General features: G+C 61.4%; 2 protein-coding genes across 3 annotated transcripts in view; one reads left to right on the top strand and one right to left on the bottom strand.

The window, feature by feature from the left end:
• Positions 1–17,321, bottom strand: part of LOC123589134 (coronin-7) — a 57,800-nt gene that overhangs the window by 7,288 nt on the left and 33,191 nt on the right. Inside the window, exons 10-12 of the mRNA XM_045460798.1 lie at positions 757–811; positions 322–379; positions 58–203 (exon numbers count right to left, since the gene is read on the bottom strand). Of these exons, the coding sequence (XP_045316754.1) occupies positions 58–203; positions 322–379; positions 757–811 (259 nt within the window). The remainder of the gene's footprint in view (positions 1–57; positions 204–321; positions 380–756; positions 812–17,321) is intronic.
• On the top strand, positions 5,358–16,616 carry VASN (vasorin). 2 transcript variants are annotated; one of them, XM_045460799.1, is made up of 2 exons: positions 5,358–5,506; positions 13,945–16,616. In XM_045460799.1, the coding sequence occupies exon 2, from the start codon at positions 13,955–13,957 to the stop codon at positions 15,986–15,988; it is 2,034 nt and encodes a 677-aa protein (XP_045316755.1). In that variant the 5' UTR covers positions 5,358–5,506; positions 13,945–13,954; the 3' UTR covers positions 15,989–16,616. The 2 variants fall into 2 exon arrangements, with proteins under 2 accessions (XP_045316755.1, XP_045316756.1); XM_045460800.1 differs by lacking the exon at positions 5,358–5,506 and adding an exon at positions 10,601–12,007.

Here is a 17,321-nt window from a genome sequence, read left to right as displayed (position 1 = left end):
GCCAGTCAGGTCTAGGCCCCCTAGACCTTCCCAGCCCCTCACCCAGGTCCCCCTCACCTTGCGAGGCACGTGGTAGCTGACAGGCACGATGGCCGTGTCGCTCAGCTGCAGGACACGGAGCACCTCACAGCCCATGACAGCCAGCGCCCGCCGGGGCACAAGAGCCGCGCCCCTCAGCACACTCTCAAGGAGGCACTGCGTCACTGTGGGGGACAGCATGGGAAGACAGGTGGGGAGATGTGGGGGTGGGGAACATGGGAAGAGAGTCAGGGAGGTGGGGGAGGGAAGGCAGGGGGACAGGGAGGAGGGAACAGGGCTTACCTGGGCTCAGCGCTGGCTGCTGCGGGGTCACCTCGTAGCAATACAACTGACTATCACCCTGAAAGGAGCCCAGACTGAGCGCCACTCGCCACCCGCGCCCTGGTGGCCTGGCATGTGCTCCAGATCAGACACCGGCTCCCACCCCCGCGCTCTGGGCTGAGTTCCTCGGTAGACTTCACTGCACACGGAGTAAGAACAGGGAGGCTTCGGGGCTTACAGAACGCCCGCTGTGAGCTAACACTGCTTGATTGTTGGCCTTGTCCACAAAGCTGACATTCTTGGGAATTACGGTCACGCCAACCTGAAGGCCACTCAGCCTGGCAGAGGTGGAGGGCATCCTGCTATCTCCCAGCAGGCCAGCTAGGTCGAAGGTTGGGGCCTGGCCTGGCCGCCCTGGGGGGCTGATGTGGGTGGGCACTCCAGCTTCTCACTTACCTTTCCTGCCAGGACCAGGAGCCCGGTGTCTGGGTCCAGGAGGGGCATCAGAGACCTAAGAGAGAGGACTGGTAGGCAGGATGCGGCCAGCCACTGTGCCTGAGGGGCGGCTGGGGGGGGGGGGGCCTCATGACCCCAGACAGGGGCTCAGGCCACACACCCCACTGGCTAGGATTGAGACGGTCCCTCTAGCTGCATCTAGCCTGTCCCGGCTACTCTTCTCTCCTTGTGCTGACTACAGGCCAAGCACATCCCCATGTCCGAGACCTTCCTGCCCTGCCCACCCTCCATCTGCCCACCCTTTTCATCCCAGGACTTGTATGGACCCTGGGCATAAGGGAGCAGGCCCCTCTTTCCACACCTCAGTCCCAAGCTCCATCCCTGGCTCACCACATACGTTCTGTCTCTGGTCCCACCTTGGCCAACCTGGGCATCAGGCCAGAGTTCCCAGGGAAGAGAAGTAGGCGAGCTAGAACCGGGGACTACCTACACCCTGCCCAGTGCAGTTGGCCTGGGCGCACCAGGCCTGCGCAAAGGTTTGGGGGCCACCTCCTCAGTTATCCCAGGCTCCTGATAACATCTTAGAGACTCAGAACCTCCCTTGGCATGACTTCGAGCCCCTGTGCCCAAGCCTAAGCCAGGGGCTGGGAGCAGGGCCTCCTTCACCACAGTGCATCCCTGCTGTCCCCACTCTGTTCCTGAGGTGGGGCTCTGAGTGGGGGGGCAGTGGCTGGGAATATACACCCCAGCGTCCCTGCCACTTTGTGGCCAATGGGCTGTCACTGTCCAAGAGAACTCTGACAGGTGCCTTCATCCATTTGTTTCTTCTCTTGGTTTTAGTTTCATGTCCCTGGACCCGAAGGCCTGGACTCTCACTCCAATGCTGCCACTCACCCTCAGACAGAGCCCCTTCCTCATCATGGTTCCAGTGGTCAGAGGTCACCAGCTGTGGCAGCTGCATCCAACCCTCACCCAGGCAACAAAGCTCCCCCACCCCACCCGTCTGTCCCCTTCTGGCCAGCTGCCCACCCCCCCTCCCCACCCTGCTGGGAGCCACAGAGTGGGCTGGGAAACTGGGTGGGGCCGTGGGTGTCTCCACGGCTTCCTGGAGTGCTCTGGGCTGGCCACCTGTGAGTAACAAGGGCTCTAATTACCTTGAGCCGGTAGGGTGAGCCAGGCTCAGAACTGTCTTTCTTGACCTGGTCTATTGCCTTCTCTGTGGGGGAGCAGGTGGGCAGGGGGACAAGGTGGGTGTGTGACCTAGGATGGCCCTCCATGCTGATGCTGGCTCCAGTGGGGACGGAAGCAAGTCCCTTCAGCAGCCCCAACAAGACTTTCATTCATTCACTCACTCATCCATTCCCATTCATTCCCTTGTCAAATTATCCATGCCCAGCCCTTGGCTCAGCCTGCAGGTGTGACCAGAAGTGAGTGCAAAAGACCCCACCTCTGTCCTCAAGTTGCTCACAGCTTGGCCTGAGAGGCAGATGCAGCTCCCTCTCCCCCCAACACACAAAACACGTGAAGGCAAAGTTCCCTGAGGACAGCCAGCAGGGAGCCGGGATACCAGACCCTGGCCACAGGGAAGGGGGGTGTTCCTTATGCCCCAAAGGGTAAGGAGGAATCAACCAAGCAGGGAGGGTTCCAAGTAGAAAGAGCAGCATGTGCAAAGGCCCTGCAAGTGTGGTAGGCAGATGCACAGTCTTCACGGTGTGAGGAACAGGGCAAAGGACGATGTGGCTGATGGCTTGGGCAGTGATGGTGAGGGGCTGAGCCTCAAGATGGGGTGGGTTGGGGCCAGACAGAACGCGGCCTGGTACCTGAGGAGGGGAATCTTGCCTCCCTCCAATGGACAAGCAACAAGAAGCTGATAGCATGTCTCAAGCGAAGGGGGACAGGACAGAGACCACCACGTGGAGATGGACAGGAGAGGGCAGAAATGAGAATGATGGGCTCCAGGCACCGTCAGAGAGCAATTGGGACGGAGGGACTCCTGAGGCACCCCGCCCCTATCACCTTAGCAGGAACTGGGGAACGGGTCTGTGAGTGGCACAGACGGCTCATCCGTGCTCCACACCGACCTCCTCGAGATGCTCCACCTGGCCTCCCTGCACCCTCACCCCGTCAGCCCCAACGGGCCGGCCCACTGACTCAGGTGCTGGGGGCAGGAAGTCAAGGAGGGCAGGGCTGGCTCCCCCAACAGGTCAGGCCAGTCTTCCTTGCCTCAGGCAGAGCCGTCCAGGGGCACAGGGCAGGAAATGGGGTCATGGCACCCAGCCCCAAGGGTTGGCCAACAGCTGGCACGGGCCTGACCCCTGGCCTTGTGAAGAGATCCAAGCCAGGTCTGGGTCTGGAATGCAGAACATAGTTCCGGCCTGGCAGAGGGCCACCAAAGGTGGTAAGAGCTGTCACCTCTCCTGCTGTCACGGTATGGGGCAGGGCTGGCATCTGGGCTGGCCACTGGAAAGGGCTCTGGCCCAGGTCCAGGGGTCTGCCCCAGACCCAAAGTCATAGAAGGTCTACAGCCTAGAGTGGGCCCCTACTTCCAGGCCCAAGTCCCAGAAGATGCAGATACCAGGTCACATGAGGGAGAGGTTGGTGCCTGATAATCTCATCAGCTTTCCTAATATTCCTGCAATTAGCACAGGAAGTACTGCCTGCCAGGAAAAGCTGCTTTAAGAGTTCTCCGGCTCTCCCTGGCAGCGCATCTCTCCCCTTCAGACCCACCAACCTAGACGTCCTGGCATCACCACTGGTCCAAAGTAGTCCAGATCTCCTGGATCTGCCCGTGTCACCCAGGCTGGGCAGCCGAGACCCCCTTGGACCAAGCCTAGCCCCACACTCCCTTAGAACCAGGTTCTAAGCGGGGCAAGGGGAGGGGTACCTTGATGCCATATGAGGGGAGAATGGAAAAACTGGGGAGGGGGTTCCCTGGAAGCTGCCTGTGAACCTCTGTGTGAGTAGTAGCATGGCATGTGTAAGCCCAGGCCCAGCACTGGGGTAAGGGATGCACCCTTTAGGCAGGTGTGTGGGCTCTCTCCATCGGCAACAACCGGACAGGGAGGTGAGAAGCTTGGGGGCCTGTCACAAAGTCCTGTTCCTTAGGGAGGGTTAGGTTGCGGCACCACCCCCCAGGGGCATCTGTGGACCCTCCTGAGGGCTCTAGGGAACACAGGGCCATCTCACTGAAGCCACACAGTACCCACTGCAAACTCAAATGCTTCAGGAATGTGAGCGGGTGGAGTGCTCCTGGTGGAAGACACCTGGGAGTTGTGGGGACGGGGGTGGCCAGTGAGCCTCGGCTTCCATCAGAGGGGGCAGCTACTCCTTGGCCCTGGCCCAGAGTTCCTACTGAAGGGCAAGCTGGGAAGTCCCGTTTTGATGTGAAGCCACCGGATTTTTCAATGTTGGCAATGGCTTCAAAGTTTTAAAAAGTCCCAAATGAGCCAAATGAAACACACCAGAGATCCAGCACTGGCCCAGGAGCAGAGGTTCACAAGTCATGCCCCACATCTCCATACCAAGACAAGCATGCAATACAGGCCAGGCTGGAGGGGATGGCGGGTACCCCAAGGCCTTCTGGAAGCTGGCAGCTGAGCTGGTCCCCAAAGGCTCTGAGGCATGATTCTGACCACAAACATGGAGCAAGAGGGCAGAGAATTTTCCTGGAATACTCCAAGGCAGGGAGTTTTTCTGGACTAGTCCAGTCCCTGGCACCCACCCCTCCTGCCTGTCAAGGGCCACCATCAGCTGCACCCAGGCCCCACTCACTGAGTGTGAGGCCCAACCTCCCAGTTCATCCCACCCCATCCAGCACAATGGTAAAAGTGGGGCCTTGGGCAGACGGTCACTTCCCTTCCTGTGTCTCAGTCCCTTCATCTAAAATGTGGAGAATATGGTCCAGGGATGCTCACCTCCCTGAAAGCCCTCATGGCTAAAAGCACCCCCGAACTCAGATTTGGCATTAGAGATTGTACTTAAGAGGCTCTCAGAGGGCTCTCTGTGGCCTGCCCAAAAGTTTTTGAAATTGGGATTAGCTACCAACAATAACACATTGACAGATTTCACCTCAAAAAAAAAAAAAAAAAAACAAAAAAAAACAAAAAAAAAACAAAAAAAAAACAACCAAAAAAAAAAAAAAAAACAAAAAACAAACCAAAACAAGAAAAAAACCAAAAAACAGATTCCCAGTTTCTCTTGAAAAACCTGCAACTCTCACAGACTGGGGCAGGTCATAGGGGTTGAGCCCTTACACCAACCCTCACCCACCCACTCCGGTCTCTCCAGGTCCCTACAAACTCTGGGGTCAGCTCCTCAAGTTTGTATTACCCTTATATCACCTGCCTGTTGTGTCACAGGCATCCGGGTTTGGGGCTCTTGGCCTCGATATTCTCTTCTTTTTCAGACGAAAAACAGGGGCCCGCCCAGGGTTGTATGGCGAACTAGTGGCAGACCAGACTGGAGCGCGGGACTCCTGATTCCCTCGGTCAAGAGGTGGAGTATTAGGTTGCCCGGCGGAACGACCCCTTCAGCGGAGAGAGGAGGCGGGTCTCTGTCGGCCCCGCCCCGCCCCATGGGGAGCGGCCCCGCCCCCGGCCCTTAAAGAGCGACCCGCCTCCTAGCCAGCCGACTCCGCAGCCCAAACCCCGGGCGGGGAGACACCGACGCTGCTGCCTCGGGACCCTGGAACCAAGGACGCTTCCAGGCCGGCCGGCCCACCCCGCCCGGCTCCCGCCGCCGCCGCCGCCCGGTGAGTGTCTGCCGGGCTGGGGCGCTGCGGGCGGAGACGGGGGGGGGGGGGCGCTAGGGGGCGGGCTGTGCAACGCGCCGATCACGCGCGCGAACCCCCCCTATCGCGCGCACACGCACTCAGGACCGACACCTGGACCCCAACCCCGCACGATCACCCGGGCGCAGGGCGGGCGGGCCCCGTGCACCCCCTGCCCGCGCCCAAGTCGACCCCTCCTCCTGTAGTCCCGGGCAACCCCACGGCCGCGCGCGCACCCGCGCGCGCGCACAAGGCTCACAGGCCAGTAGCCGGCAGGGCTGCGAGCAGACAAAATAAACACCCCCTCCCTCGCTTCCTCCTCCCACGGCTGGGCCCTCCGGCATGACCAGTTTTATGAATCAAACCCCTTTGAGGGGATAGCCAAGCCATAGTCTTGGGTTACTTTTACCTTCTGGAGTGGGACACTCTGGTTCTGGGCCTGGAGCCCTCCGTGCCCCTGTGCAGAACTGGGCAGATCGGCCGCCTGGGTATTGAGGACCCTTGTCACCCAGGGCAGAGCAGGGGGCCAATAGGCATGCAACCCTGAGGAGGAGTCGGGGGTGGCTACGAGGTATTTGACGCCCCATGGGGCACGAGGGACAGACCTTGGCTGGCTCGGGCCCTTCATTTTCCAGATATTAGGGTGTTCTGTCTCTGCCTCTGCCATGGACAGGGCTCTGCTTGGGCTATGAACCCAATGGCCTGGAGCCAGCTTAGTCCTTTGTGTCCCTGGGCTGGCAGCTCTGGGGCCTGAGGGCTGCTGAGGTCCCCTGTGGTCACTGGCGGGCCTGGCAATTGGTGCCAACCATTCTGCCTTGCCCCCATTCGTTAAAGATTACCACACCAGGGTCACTGACTGCCTCTCCTGCTGGGGCCCAGGGGTGGAGTCTGAAAGGTGGGAAGGAGGAAATGGCCCTGAGGGTCCCAGCGTCCCCCCCGCTTGCCTTTTGGCAAGGGCAGGTGAGGTTCTGGAAGAGGCACCAGGACGCAGAGCCCTCTTCTCCAGGCCTAAAGCTTCTGGGGCTGGGTAACTGTACTAAAATTTAAAGGTTCCTTCCCAGTCAGCTGGACTTTGAGTGCTGGGAGCATAGAAGGGTAGCTAGGTGGGTGCCCTCCAAGTGCGGTCCATTTGAACTGACTCAGAGGGTAGCAAAGTCCAGCATGGGCCCAGCTGTTGGCAAGGCCCAAAAGGGATAAAGCAGGCGGGTGGGGGGATGGGAGAGCAGTCCCCTGGGCTGGCTGTCTTCTCCCAGGGGACTCAGCCCCCAGAGCTTCTGTAAACAGAGTGTCAGAGGCAGGAAGAGGGCTCTGGTAATGAGCAGCCCAGCTGGATTCCCTCCAGACCATTATCTGGCCCAAGGAGGGGGGATGAGCACACATGTGCCAGGCTGGGGGCCTGGGCACTGCCTGTCCCCACCTCCCCCAGTTGCAGACTGAAACAGCTACCCTGGGACCTGTGGGTCCAGAGGGTCAGATGGGGTCAGTGGGGGGTTGCTGTCCCAGGGCATTTGCTTTCTCCACACTCTGGAAATGGGGGAGGAGGGATTGAACACAAAAAGCCAGACCCGTGCTCTCCTTAGGAAGCCTCCTCCGGCAGGCATGGAGATGTCCTGGGCAGGAGACGGGTCCACAGTCTCTTGACTCCCATTCCTGACACCCCTACTAATGCCTTGGAGGGGGGCTGGAACAAGTCCCACGTAAAGATAGTTGAGTCCCCATGGAGTCTTATAAGTGAACCCCATCCCTGAGCTGGGTAGCTCCTGGGAAAAGGAAAATGGTGTCTCAGGTGGGCCCAGGAGGCAGCTCCCACCTCAGCAGGCCAGCCAGCCAGCCCCCTTGGGGACCAGAGAGAAGGCTAGGGTGAGTCTGTCTCACAGAAGCATCCCTGACCATTGGCAGGCCCTGAGCTCTTGGAAAGGGCAACAGTGCCACCTAACCCGGTTAGTGACCCCTCCTATAAGCCCCCCTCAGCTCCCCTTAAGAGTCCCTCCCTGAGCCAGGGAGCCCAAGGCTCTGCACTGCCAAGAAAACCAGCTCCCCTCACTGCTGTGGAATTTGCAAGATTTCTTGGAGAAGGGGGAGGGTGTGTGTGTGTGTGTGTGTGTGTGCGCGCGCGCGTGTGTGTGTGTGTCAGAGCACAGCCCAATGGGCGTGTGTCTGGCGTGGGCATGTGTCTGCGCGCGCGTGACTGGAACAGGGCTGTGTTTGGGGGCGGGCAAGGGTGCTGCGGGAGTCTGAGTGCACCACAGGCGGACAGGGGCTCAGCCTTCTTCCTTTTATCGGTTTCCACATTCCAGAGTCAGCCGGATTGCTTTCCCTCAGCTGGCTGGTCCGCCTGGCCGGCCAGGCCCTTGAGCCTCCCCCACTTTTCCTCATTCCAGCCTCTCTGGGTATGAGGAGGCTGAAGCAGGCTTCCTTGAGCCACCTTGGTTTTGGAGGGTAGAGGCAGGCAAGGGGCCAGTTCTCCAGGTTGGGGATGGTCCCCCAACCAGTCTCCTCCAGGGGAATGCAATAAGGCTCTGACATTCCTCCGCGGCTGCCTGAGAGATTTAATTAAAGAGGGAGGAGAGAACTGGCTTGCATTGAGAAGGGGCTGGGGCTGGGGCAGTCACTGGGGCCCCTACTGGCCCTGGGCCTGGACGGGCAGCAGTAAGAATTGAGAGACCCAGGCACAGGGGACCGGGTTGTGGCTCCCCTGAGCCACTCGGGGACCCCAGAAAAGGCCATTTCTGCCACAGGGAAACTGAGTACCCTGGGCACGGCAAATGAGAAGGGCAAGACCCCTCTAGGGCCACTTACTTCTCAGTCCCTGCCTAGGCCCCAGACAACCTGGGCGCAGCTGGCTTGGGCTGGTGACCTCCCTTGGTGACTAAGGTCTTCCTCTGGCAAATTCAGGGTTAATTGCAGGGTTAGGGCCTTCCTTGATGAATGCTTGGCCCTGGGTGGGGACAGGGCAGCAAGGCAGCCCTGCATCTGACTGGGCCCAGCCCCCGTGGCATCACACCTGAGTGTGCGGATGGGAGCATCTGGACTGGCCCATTTCTAGTTGGGCTGCAGCCACCAAATAGCTTCTGGGGCAGCAGGTGTCCTCTCCCAACAGAGTGGCACCTCTCCTGACTGAAATGACATATCTCGCTGCCCCGAGGGCCCACTTGAGCAGAATGGCTTTAGTCACTGGTCTCCCAGCCCTGGGCTGACAGGTCTGGTAGCTGCCAAGTCATCCATGGTGCCAAAGAAGGCAGCCACTTGGGGCCAGGCAGCTCCTGCCTTGGAGGAGTGGGGGCAGTGGGGAGGAGGGCCCAGCTCCTGCTCTTCTAGCGCTGCCAGCCAGCCACACCTGCCACATTTGTTGGGGATCCACACCCCTTCCCAGACAGGGAGAGAAGACTGACATCCAGACTGTCCCCCTTTGCAACCTTCTGCCCCAATGTCTGTAGGGGCGACTCACCCAAGGAGCCTCTCCTACACAACTCTGCTGGGGCCTTATCCCAGAAGTTCTCATTTAATTGCCCCAGGTTAGGGGTAGGGGTGGTAGTGGTGGTGGCAGAGGGCATCAGGAACTTTCCAAAGCTTCCCAGATGATTCTCATGTGCAGCTGGGGTTGAGAAACCTCCGGGTTATAGGTGGGAAACAGAAACCCAGAAAGGGAAGGAAACTGGATGGGGTCATGAAGTGGTGTCTGGGCCTCATCTGTAGAATGAGCAGAGCTGGCTGGGGAGGTACACAGAGTAAGGCAGAGAGGCGTAGACTAGTAAGGACTCCCAGCTTCATCACAGGGTCTGACTAAGGCCCCCAGCCCCACCTCAGCCCCTTCCCCTGAGGGCCTAGGACAGAGATTCTGACCTCTCGGCTTTGCTGTGCCCCAGGGATGGGGAGATAGGCGGACCCAGCCCAGGCTCTGAGCCTCCTCAGACACGTCAGCGAAACCGGAGCCAGCCGTCCTGGCCGCCGGCATGGTCCCCGCCTGCCTGGGGGGTTGGCAGACTCCTGGGCTGGGCTGCTGCCAGGCCTGGCCAGCAGTACTTAGCCTGGGCAGGGGGGGGGGGGGGGGAGGCGGGGGGGGGGGGGGCAGGAAGCACTGGGAGCCAGAGGCCCAGAGTCTCAGGGTCTCAGGGTCAGACCTGCAGCACCTGACCCCTGCGCCCATTCTGCAGTGTCTGGCACAGGAAGGGGCTGTGCTGGCCTCATCTGTTCATCTGTCCAACCCTATTCCCTCACCAGCCTTGTGGCCTTCCCCAGGAGCAGTGAGATGAGCAGCCTAAGGTCTGATGTGGTCACACAGATGCCTGGGTTCCACCCACTCACTAGTCCCTGCCTGACCCAGTGCCTGTGTGTGAGTGGGTGCCTCCAGGTGTCCCCTACACTCACAGGTGGGTGGGGGCACCAGGATCCCCCTGAGAGCTCCTCCCTCTGCTCCCTTTCCCCACCTCCAGGTCATAGGCTGAAGGGGGGCTGGCCAAAGGTCAGCTCATTCCCCCACCCACTGCCAGAACTAAATACACCCCTCATCAGTTGGCTTTCTCCAATTCCTACTCTCCCACACCCAAGGGTGGAGGACAGAGGGCAGCCTCTGCATGGAAGCCTCCCCTGGACCCAAGGGACCTCCTGTCTGTGCTGAAAGTGGCACAAAACCCCCCTCCCACCATGGCATCCTCACCCTGTATGTGCAGAAGGCAGGGCTCAGGTTTTATGGGTAACACCTTCAGTAACAAATGTTTACTGAGCACTTAGCATGCGCTCCAAGAACAAACTAAACAGCCCTGACAATGAGGCGCTATAACCAGGACCCCTCCCAACTCCCCGCCTTCACAGATGGGAAGGGAAGTAAAGGGCCATGGCCAGGCTCTCATACAGCCAGGCTGGGACTGCGGACAGTGGGACCTTAAAGCCCCATCCCAGCAACTGTCCCCTGGAGGGCAGCAAGGCCAGCAGCAAGAGCCTGGGCCTCTGTTTCCTGCCTCTTCCCATCACACCACGGTGGGGCCAGGTCAAGGCAAGTCTGCAGAGTCCAGGTTTAAGAGAAGAGACCAGGACCCTTTCTTTGCCCTCCTCCCACCCCACCCCCCAAAGCCTCAGGGCTGCCTCCAAAAGTCTCCCCTCACCCTCTGCAGGGGGAAAGGTCCTACCTCCCTGCCTTGGGTCAGCAGATCAGATATCAAAGCCCAGGCCCCTGGTCCTTCAGAGCTGCTGGAATTGTAATGGCCAGGAAAGCCGTGACCTCCCATGAGAGACCCCACCCCCAAAGCACACACACACCAGAACGAGCCCAGACAGGCAGAATCACTCCCAGAACTTGTTAAAAGAACTTCCCCATTTAAAAACAAACAGAACAACACACAACTACAACTCTGGGTGCTCAGAACAACTCCAGAGAGTGAGGCAGGGCTGGGGTGAAAATGAGGCCCAGAAGTGAACAGGGACTCGGGAAGCTACTTAGGGGCTGAACTTGGGCCTACACTCAGGTCTCTATCTCCTGTAGCTCTACTGCCCACCCCCTCCATGGTCAGTCTTCACCTTCTGGGTCCCTTCTGGGGACTCTGTGGTCTCCTCTTGGTGCCAGGACAGCCCACGGCGGAGCCCCCAGAGCTGCCAGCACCCACCTTCCCATTTCCCAAAGCCCCCATGCTGACTCCTCACGGGGCAGGTGGAGCAGGGCTCTACATCCTAGCTGCTGCCTGCTGGGGTCTTCCCAGCCCAAGATGCCGATTGCTCTTGTGACCCAGCCCCTGCTCCCCACCAGCTCGGCCAGATTGCCGCTCTATGGCTAGACGGACCTACAGCGAGCGTCTCTGCCTCCCTCCCCCGTGATGACTTTATTGATTAAAGGGCCAACAGACTCTGGAGTGAAGCCCAGAGCCCAGGCTGATGCCTCCTCCGTGTAGACTGGGGAACACCCTCCAGCATGCACCCCAGGCCCCCAGGGGCCACGCCCGGCTGCTCTGTGTTTAAGCGCTTCCAGTCGTAGGAGGTGCTGCCTGAAACGCCTGGGCAGACAGCAGAGAAACAGAGGCTCTGAGAGAAAAACGCAGTCTATGGCCTCATGGCTGGGATGCCCCTGGCCCAGGTTGCCTGACTGGAGCATGAGCTCTTAACTAGGACCTTATACAAAACCCAGAGGGAGCTGAAGCCACAGGGGTGGCCACGTGTAGGGTCCCCTCCCATCCTGGAGCCTGGCTGCTCCCTTCCTGACCCTGCCGGCCCCATGGGGAGGGCTGATTCAGGGGGAAGCGGCTCACCCCACACGTGGATGTGGGGGGTGGGGGTCGCACACAGCCCACATCTGGAGGCCAGGCCACACCCACTGCCTTCTGAGTCAGTGAGGGTGGAACGGGTCCACTCCGGGGAGGAGGCTGGGTGCGGTGCACGCAGCCCCCTCGGGACGGTGCCGGCAGGGCCAGCAGGGGCACAAAGCCTTCCAGGTTCTGGTCCAAGTGTCATCTGAGGTTCAGCACGAGGCCCTGCCCCAGCACTCACTTGGCAAAGGTGAGCTAGGCATGCTCTGGGACACACGGGAGCAGGCAGGGTCTCCCCTCGGGGTGGGGATGGTAGAGCCAGGACCTTAGACAGCCAGGGAAGGGGCACCAGCTGGAGGTCGAGGAAGGCCTCCCCGGCTGGCCTGTGAAAGGTGGTCACCGGCGTTAACTAGGGGGGCAGAGGCCGATGGCCCCTCTTCCCTGGCACAGGGGACCCTGCAGGCAGGCCGGGCCTGGGCGGGCCCAACCTGGGTAGCAGGCCTTTACCTAGAGCTGGTCTCCCCAGTGACTTGTCTAGTCTGTCCTGGGACCACCTGCCCCCCCTCTTCTGCCTCACATTGCTGGAGCCCATGTTCCTGGGGGAGGAGCCCGACGGAGGGCAGCGGGGCAGAACACAGGCTGGATTGGGGTGGGGGGCACGTTACCTGCCATGGCCTGATGGCTGGCAGGCATGGGGGAAGGGGAGGCTGAGGCCCAGCACAAAAGGCCCTTGTGTGAGCAGAAGGCGCCTAGAGGGGAGGAGTGCTGGCCTCTCAGGGACTCTAGGGGCCCAGAGAGTGGGGACTGCTGCTAGGGTGGCCCCTGGGCTCCTCAGAGGAGCCTGAGTGAAGGGGGGCCCGTGCTGTGGCCCCATTCTGTCTTGAGCAGTTCCAACTACGAGCTGGGGCCCAGAACAGCAGAGGGAGCACCCCCCCACCCCGCCCCGGGCAGGACTGGGCCCCACATCAGGAGGGCAGGACCATCACGGACTGCAGGCCTAGCTGCACCTGGACGTGGTTAAGGACCTGGGCTCCGGCTCAGATTTCCCGGCAGTGGGACGGCAAATCACTGCACCTCCTGGAGCCCCCCTCTCTCCTGTCATCTGGGAGCAATGAGAATCGTTTCCACCTGCTGTGGCTGCTGGGGGTGCCATGCGAGGGGACCATAAATGCTCAGTGTGCCAACAAGGGGAAGAGCTGCCTGCCGCTCCTCATTCTCAGTGCTCTGGCCAGAGCACACCCCAAGAAACAGCAGACAAACCAATCTGCAGAATGTTTCTAGGCCCAGCCCTGCTTCTGGGGCCACCCCGCAACCAGTGTCCCTCCACCTGCCCCGGGTCAGTCTGGGGAGGCCAGGACCCCCACCTCTAGATCTGTCATCACACCTCAGAGATGAGAGATCTGAAGACCAGGGGACACCTGCCAAGGGCTTAGGCCCTCCTCTGCCCCCTCCCCTAGGAGCGTCCCCCACCCTGGCCAAGTCCTGGCGGGCCCTCAGCTCCCATATGGGGCAGGTCTGACTTCATAAGTGGAAAAACACCGATCCCATAGTTTCCGTGTGAAGTCTTCCCGCCGCAGTCTCTCTCACTTGGAGGACACAGAGCGTGGCGGCAGGGCGCGGGGCAGTCAGCTTCTCTGCTTACGCGCTGGCTGCCCGCCCCTTCTCTCCCAGACGCTGTGGGGAGGGGCTGCCGCTCTAGGACCCACCACGCTCCCTCCTGGCCTGTCCACCTCAGCAGAGGCGAAGGGGGGGAGGAGGGGTGGGGCTGGAACTGCAGGGAGGGCACAGAGCCTGATGCTTTCTGACCACGTGTTCTCCCTGAGCCGCAGAGGCAAGAGGGCTGGAGTTAAGGAGAAGGGGATTTTCATGATCACTGAGTGTTTGGGGGCCAGCCTCCCTGTGCACACATCAGCCCACTAAACCCTGGTGACAGCGCAGGAAGTAGCAACTGATAGCCTAACGAAGTCATGTGACTGCTCAAAGTCACTCAGTGAGAGACTGATGGGGCCGGGGCAGGAACGAGGCCGGGGCACTGGGGACCTGACTCATAACTACTGTGCGCTGTCAGATTTGGGGGCAGGGAGTGACGAAGGGGGCTGGGAATTCCCTTCTTGGTCCTTCCTGGCGTGGCTGTCCCCTGGGTCCCTGACTCATGGTCTCCTGTCTCTACCACTTCTCTGCTCCCAGGACCCAGAAGATGTACCCCAGAATCCCTCTGCCCCCAATGCTGCCGCCACTGCTGCTGCTGCTGCTGGCCCCAGTCCCCGGAGTGCAGTGCTGCCCGACAGGCTGCCAGTGCAACCAGCCGCAGACGGTCTTCTGTGCCGCCCGCCAGGGAACCACAGTGCCCCGGGACGTGCCCCCTGACACGGCAAGCCTTTACGTCTTCGAGAACGGCATCACCACACTCGATGCAGGCAGCTTTGCCAGCCTGCCAGGGCTGCAGCTCCTAGACCTGTCACAGAACCAGCTCGCCAGCCTGCCCGGCGGGGTCTTCCAACCACTCGCCAACCTCAGCAACCTGGACCTGACTGCCAACAGGCTGCGCGAGATCACCAACGAGACCTTCCGCGGCCTGCGGCGCCTAGAGCGCCTCTACCTGGGCAAGAACCGCATCCGCCACATCCAGCCCGGAGCCTTTGACACACTAGACAGCCTCCTGGAGCTCAAGCTGCAGGACAACGAGCTGCGGGCCCTGCCCCCGTTGCACCTGCCGCGCCTGCTGCTGCTCGACCTCAGTCACAACAGCCTCCCGGCCCTGGAGCCTGGCACCTTGGACACTGCCAACGTGGAGGCACTGAGGCTGGCCGGCCTGGGACTGCGGCGGCTGGACGAGGGGCTCTTTGGCCGCTTACGCAACCTCCACGACCTGGATGTGTCCGACAACCAGCTGGAGCGAGTCCCGCTGGCCATCCGGGGCCTCCGGGGGCTGACGCGCCTGCGGCTGGCCGGTAACACCCGCATTGCCCAGCTGCGGCCCGAGAGCCTGGCCGGCCTGGTGGCCCTGCAAGAGCTGGACCTGAGCAACCTGAGCCTGCAGGCGCTCCCACACGAGCTCTCTACCCTCTTCCCCCGCCTGCGGCTCCTGGCGGCCGCCCGCAACCCCTTCAACTGCGTGTGTCCCCTGAGCTGGTTTGGCCCTTGGGTGCGGGAGAGCCGCGTGGCACTGGCCAGCCCGGAGGAGACACGCTGCCACTTCCCACCCAAGAACGCTGGCCGGCTGCTCCTAGACCTTGAATATGCTGACTTTGGCTGCCCAGCCACCACCACCACGGCCACGGCCCCCACCACAAAGCCCATGGCTTGGGGGCCAACTCTCTCACCTTCCAGTCCAGCTCCCACCTGGCTCAGCCCCACGCAGCCTGCCACGGAGGCCCCCAGCCTGCCGCCTGCCGCCCCACCCACTCTGGGAGCTCCCCCGAGGCCCCAGGACTGCCCAGCGTCCATCTGCCTCAACGGGGGCACCTGTCACCTGGGAGTGCACGGCCACCTGGAGTGCCTGTGCCCTGAGCTCTTCACGGGCCTCTACTGCGAGAGCCGGGTGAGGCAGGGGCCCCAGCCCAGCCCCGCCCCAGCCACGCCGGAGCCGCCACAGCCCCTTCCCCTTGGCATCGAGCCAGCGAGCCCCACGTCCCTGCGCGTGGGGCTGCAGCGCTACCTGCAGGGCAGCACCGCGCAGCTCAGGAGCCTCCGCCTCACTTACCGTAACCTGTCAGGCCCCGACAAGCGGCCGGTGACGCTGCGGCTGCCTGCTTCGCTTGCTGAGTACACAGTCACCCAGCTGCGGCCCAACGCCACCTACTCCATCTGCGTCAGGCTTCTGGGGGCCGGGCGGGTGCCGGAGGGCGAAGAGGCCTGTGGGGAGGCCCGCACACCCCCAGCCGTCCGCTCCAACCATGCCCCTGTCACCCAGGCCCGGGAGGGCAACCTGCCGCTCCTCATCGCTCCCGCCCTGGCTGCAGTGCTCCTGGCCGCACTGGCTGCCGTGGGGGCAGCCTACTGTGTGCGGCGGGGACGGACGGCAGCGGCTGCCACTCACGGCAAAGGACAGGTGGGGCCAGGGACTGGGCCCCTGGAGCTGGAGGGGGTGAAGGCCCCCTTGGAGCCAGGCCCCAAGGCGACTGAGGGCGGCGGGGAAGCTCCACCCAGTGGGCCGGAGTGTGAGGTGCCTCTCATGGGCTACCCGGGGGCCAGCCCCCAGGGGCCCCTCCCCACTAAGCCCTACATCTAAGCCCGGAAGCGACAGGCTGCCAGGCCAGGCTCTCAGCCCTGCTGGACCCGCCAGCACCCTCCTGCTGCCAGACCAAGGAAGTTCTCGGATCCCTACAAAGAGGACACATCAAGGTGAGGGCTGTGTGACCACAGCAAGATCCTGCCCCTCAGTCTCCTCATCTGTGAGATCCTGGGACGCAGGTGACCACCTCTAAGGTGGCGCTATGCCTGAGTGCCTACGAGGACGGCATCTGCCCAGTTCTCTGCAACGTGCACCTTCCCTGGGGAAGGGTGGGGCGGGCCCTGCCGTGTGCTGGTAACACAGGCCCAGGGCTGCCAGGCCCCCCTCCCAGGAGATCCTGGGGGCCAGTGAAGGAAGCCCCCAGAAAGACAGCAGAGGGAGAGAAAGGCTGGGGATGGGGCATGTGGCCCAGCCTCGGCCCCAAGGAGCAAAGGAACAAAAGAAACTGGAAAGACAGACGCTTAGGAACATGTTTTGCTTTGGTTTTTAAAAATATATTTATAAGAGATTCTTTCCCACTTATTCTGGGAAAATGTTTTTCAAACTCAGAGACAAGGACTTTGGTTTTTGTAAGACAAACAATGATATGAAGGCCTTTTGTAAGAAAAATAAAAGATGAAATGAGTGTGTTTCTCTGGCATGGCCCAGGGTACCTGGGTGGGTGTGGAGGTAAGCGGGAGGCCAGAACCCCCAGGGTGGGAGGGCTGCCGCTGAGGACTATGCCAGGGTGGCCTGCCCTCCCGGGATCCTGCCCTGGGCTGTGTCTGCCCAGCCTCAGCTGGGGTGCCTGATTCAGTCTCTTGTTGAGACTGGGATGCAGGCCGGAGCCAGACGGGAGCTGGGCAGCTCCTAACCTTGAAGAAGAGGAACATGAGGGCAGCCTTACCTTGCCCAGGCCCAGTGGTCAGCCAGCAGGAACTGTACTGCCCCTGTGAAGCTGGGGAGGGCTCGTAGCAGATAAAGACAGAAAGACCGACAGGGTCTGCAAGGGCTCCTCCTCAGGGAAGGGCCTGACAGGCAGTTCACCGCCTACCTTCCTCTGCGGAGGGAGTGCGCCTACTGCAGCAGGAGCCTGTGTCCGGGGCCTGGCACAACACACAGCCCAGCCCTGCCTGCAGTCCTGATGCCCTTCCGCATGGGCTCGGGCTGGGAAAGCTTGCTCCCGGCCTCCTGTTCCAGCTGCAGAAAGGCACCTTGGAGGGGCAGCATGGATCCTGAAAGGCAGGAATCCTCTGGTGATTGTGAAGGGACCCAGCCAGGGCTGTTTGGGGCAGGTGGCCCAGGGACAGGACAAAAGGTCTGAGCCTGGCTTGTGAAGGCCTGGTAGCCC

Source organism: Leopardus geoffroyi, chromosome E3, assembly GCF_018350155.1.
Source record: "Leopardus geoffroyi isolate Oge1 chromosome E3, O.geoffroyi_Oge1_pat1.0, whole genome shotgun sequence".
NCBI classification, from domain to species: Eukaryota; Metazoa; Chordata; class Mammalia; order Carnivora; family Felidae; genus Leopardus; species Leopardus geoffroyi.
This window is presented reverse-complemented; position numbering and strand designations above follow the sequence as displayed.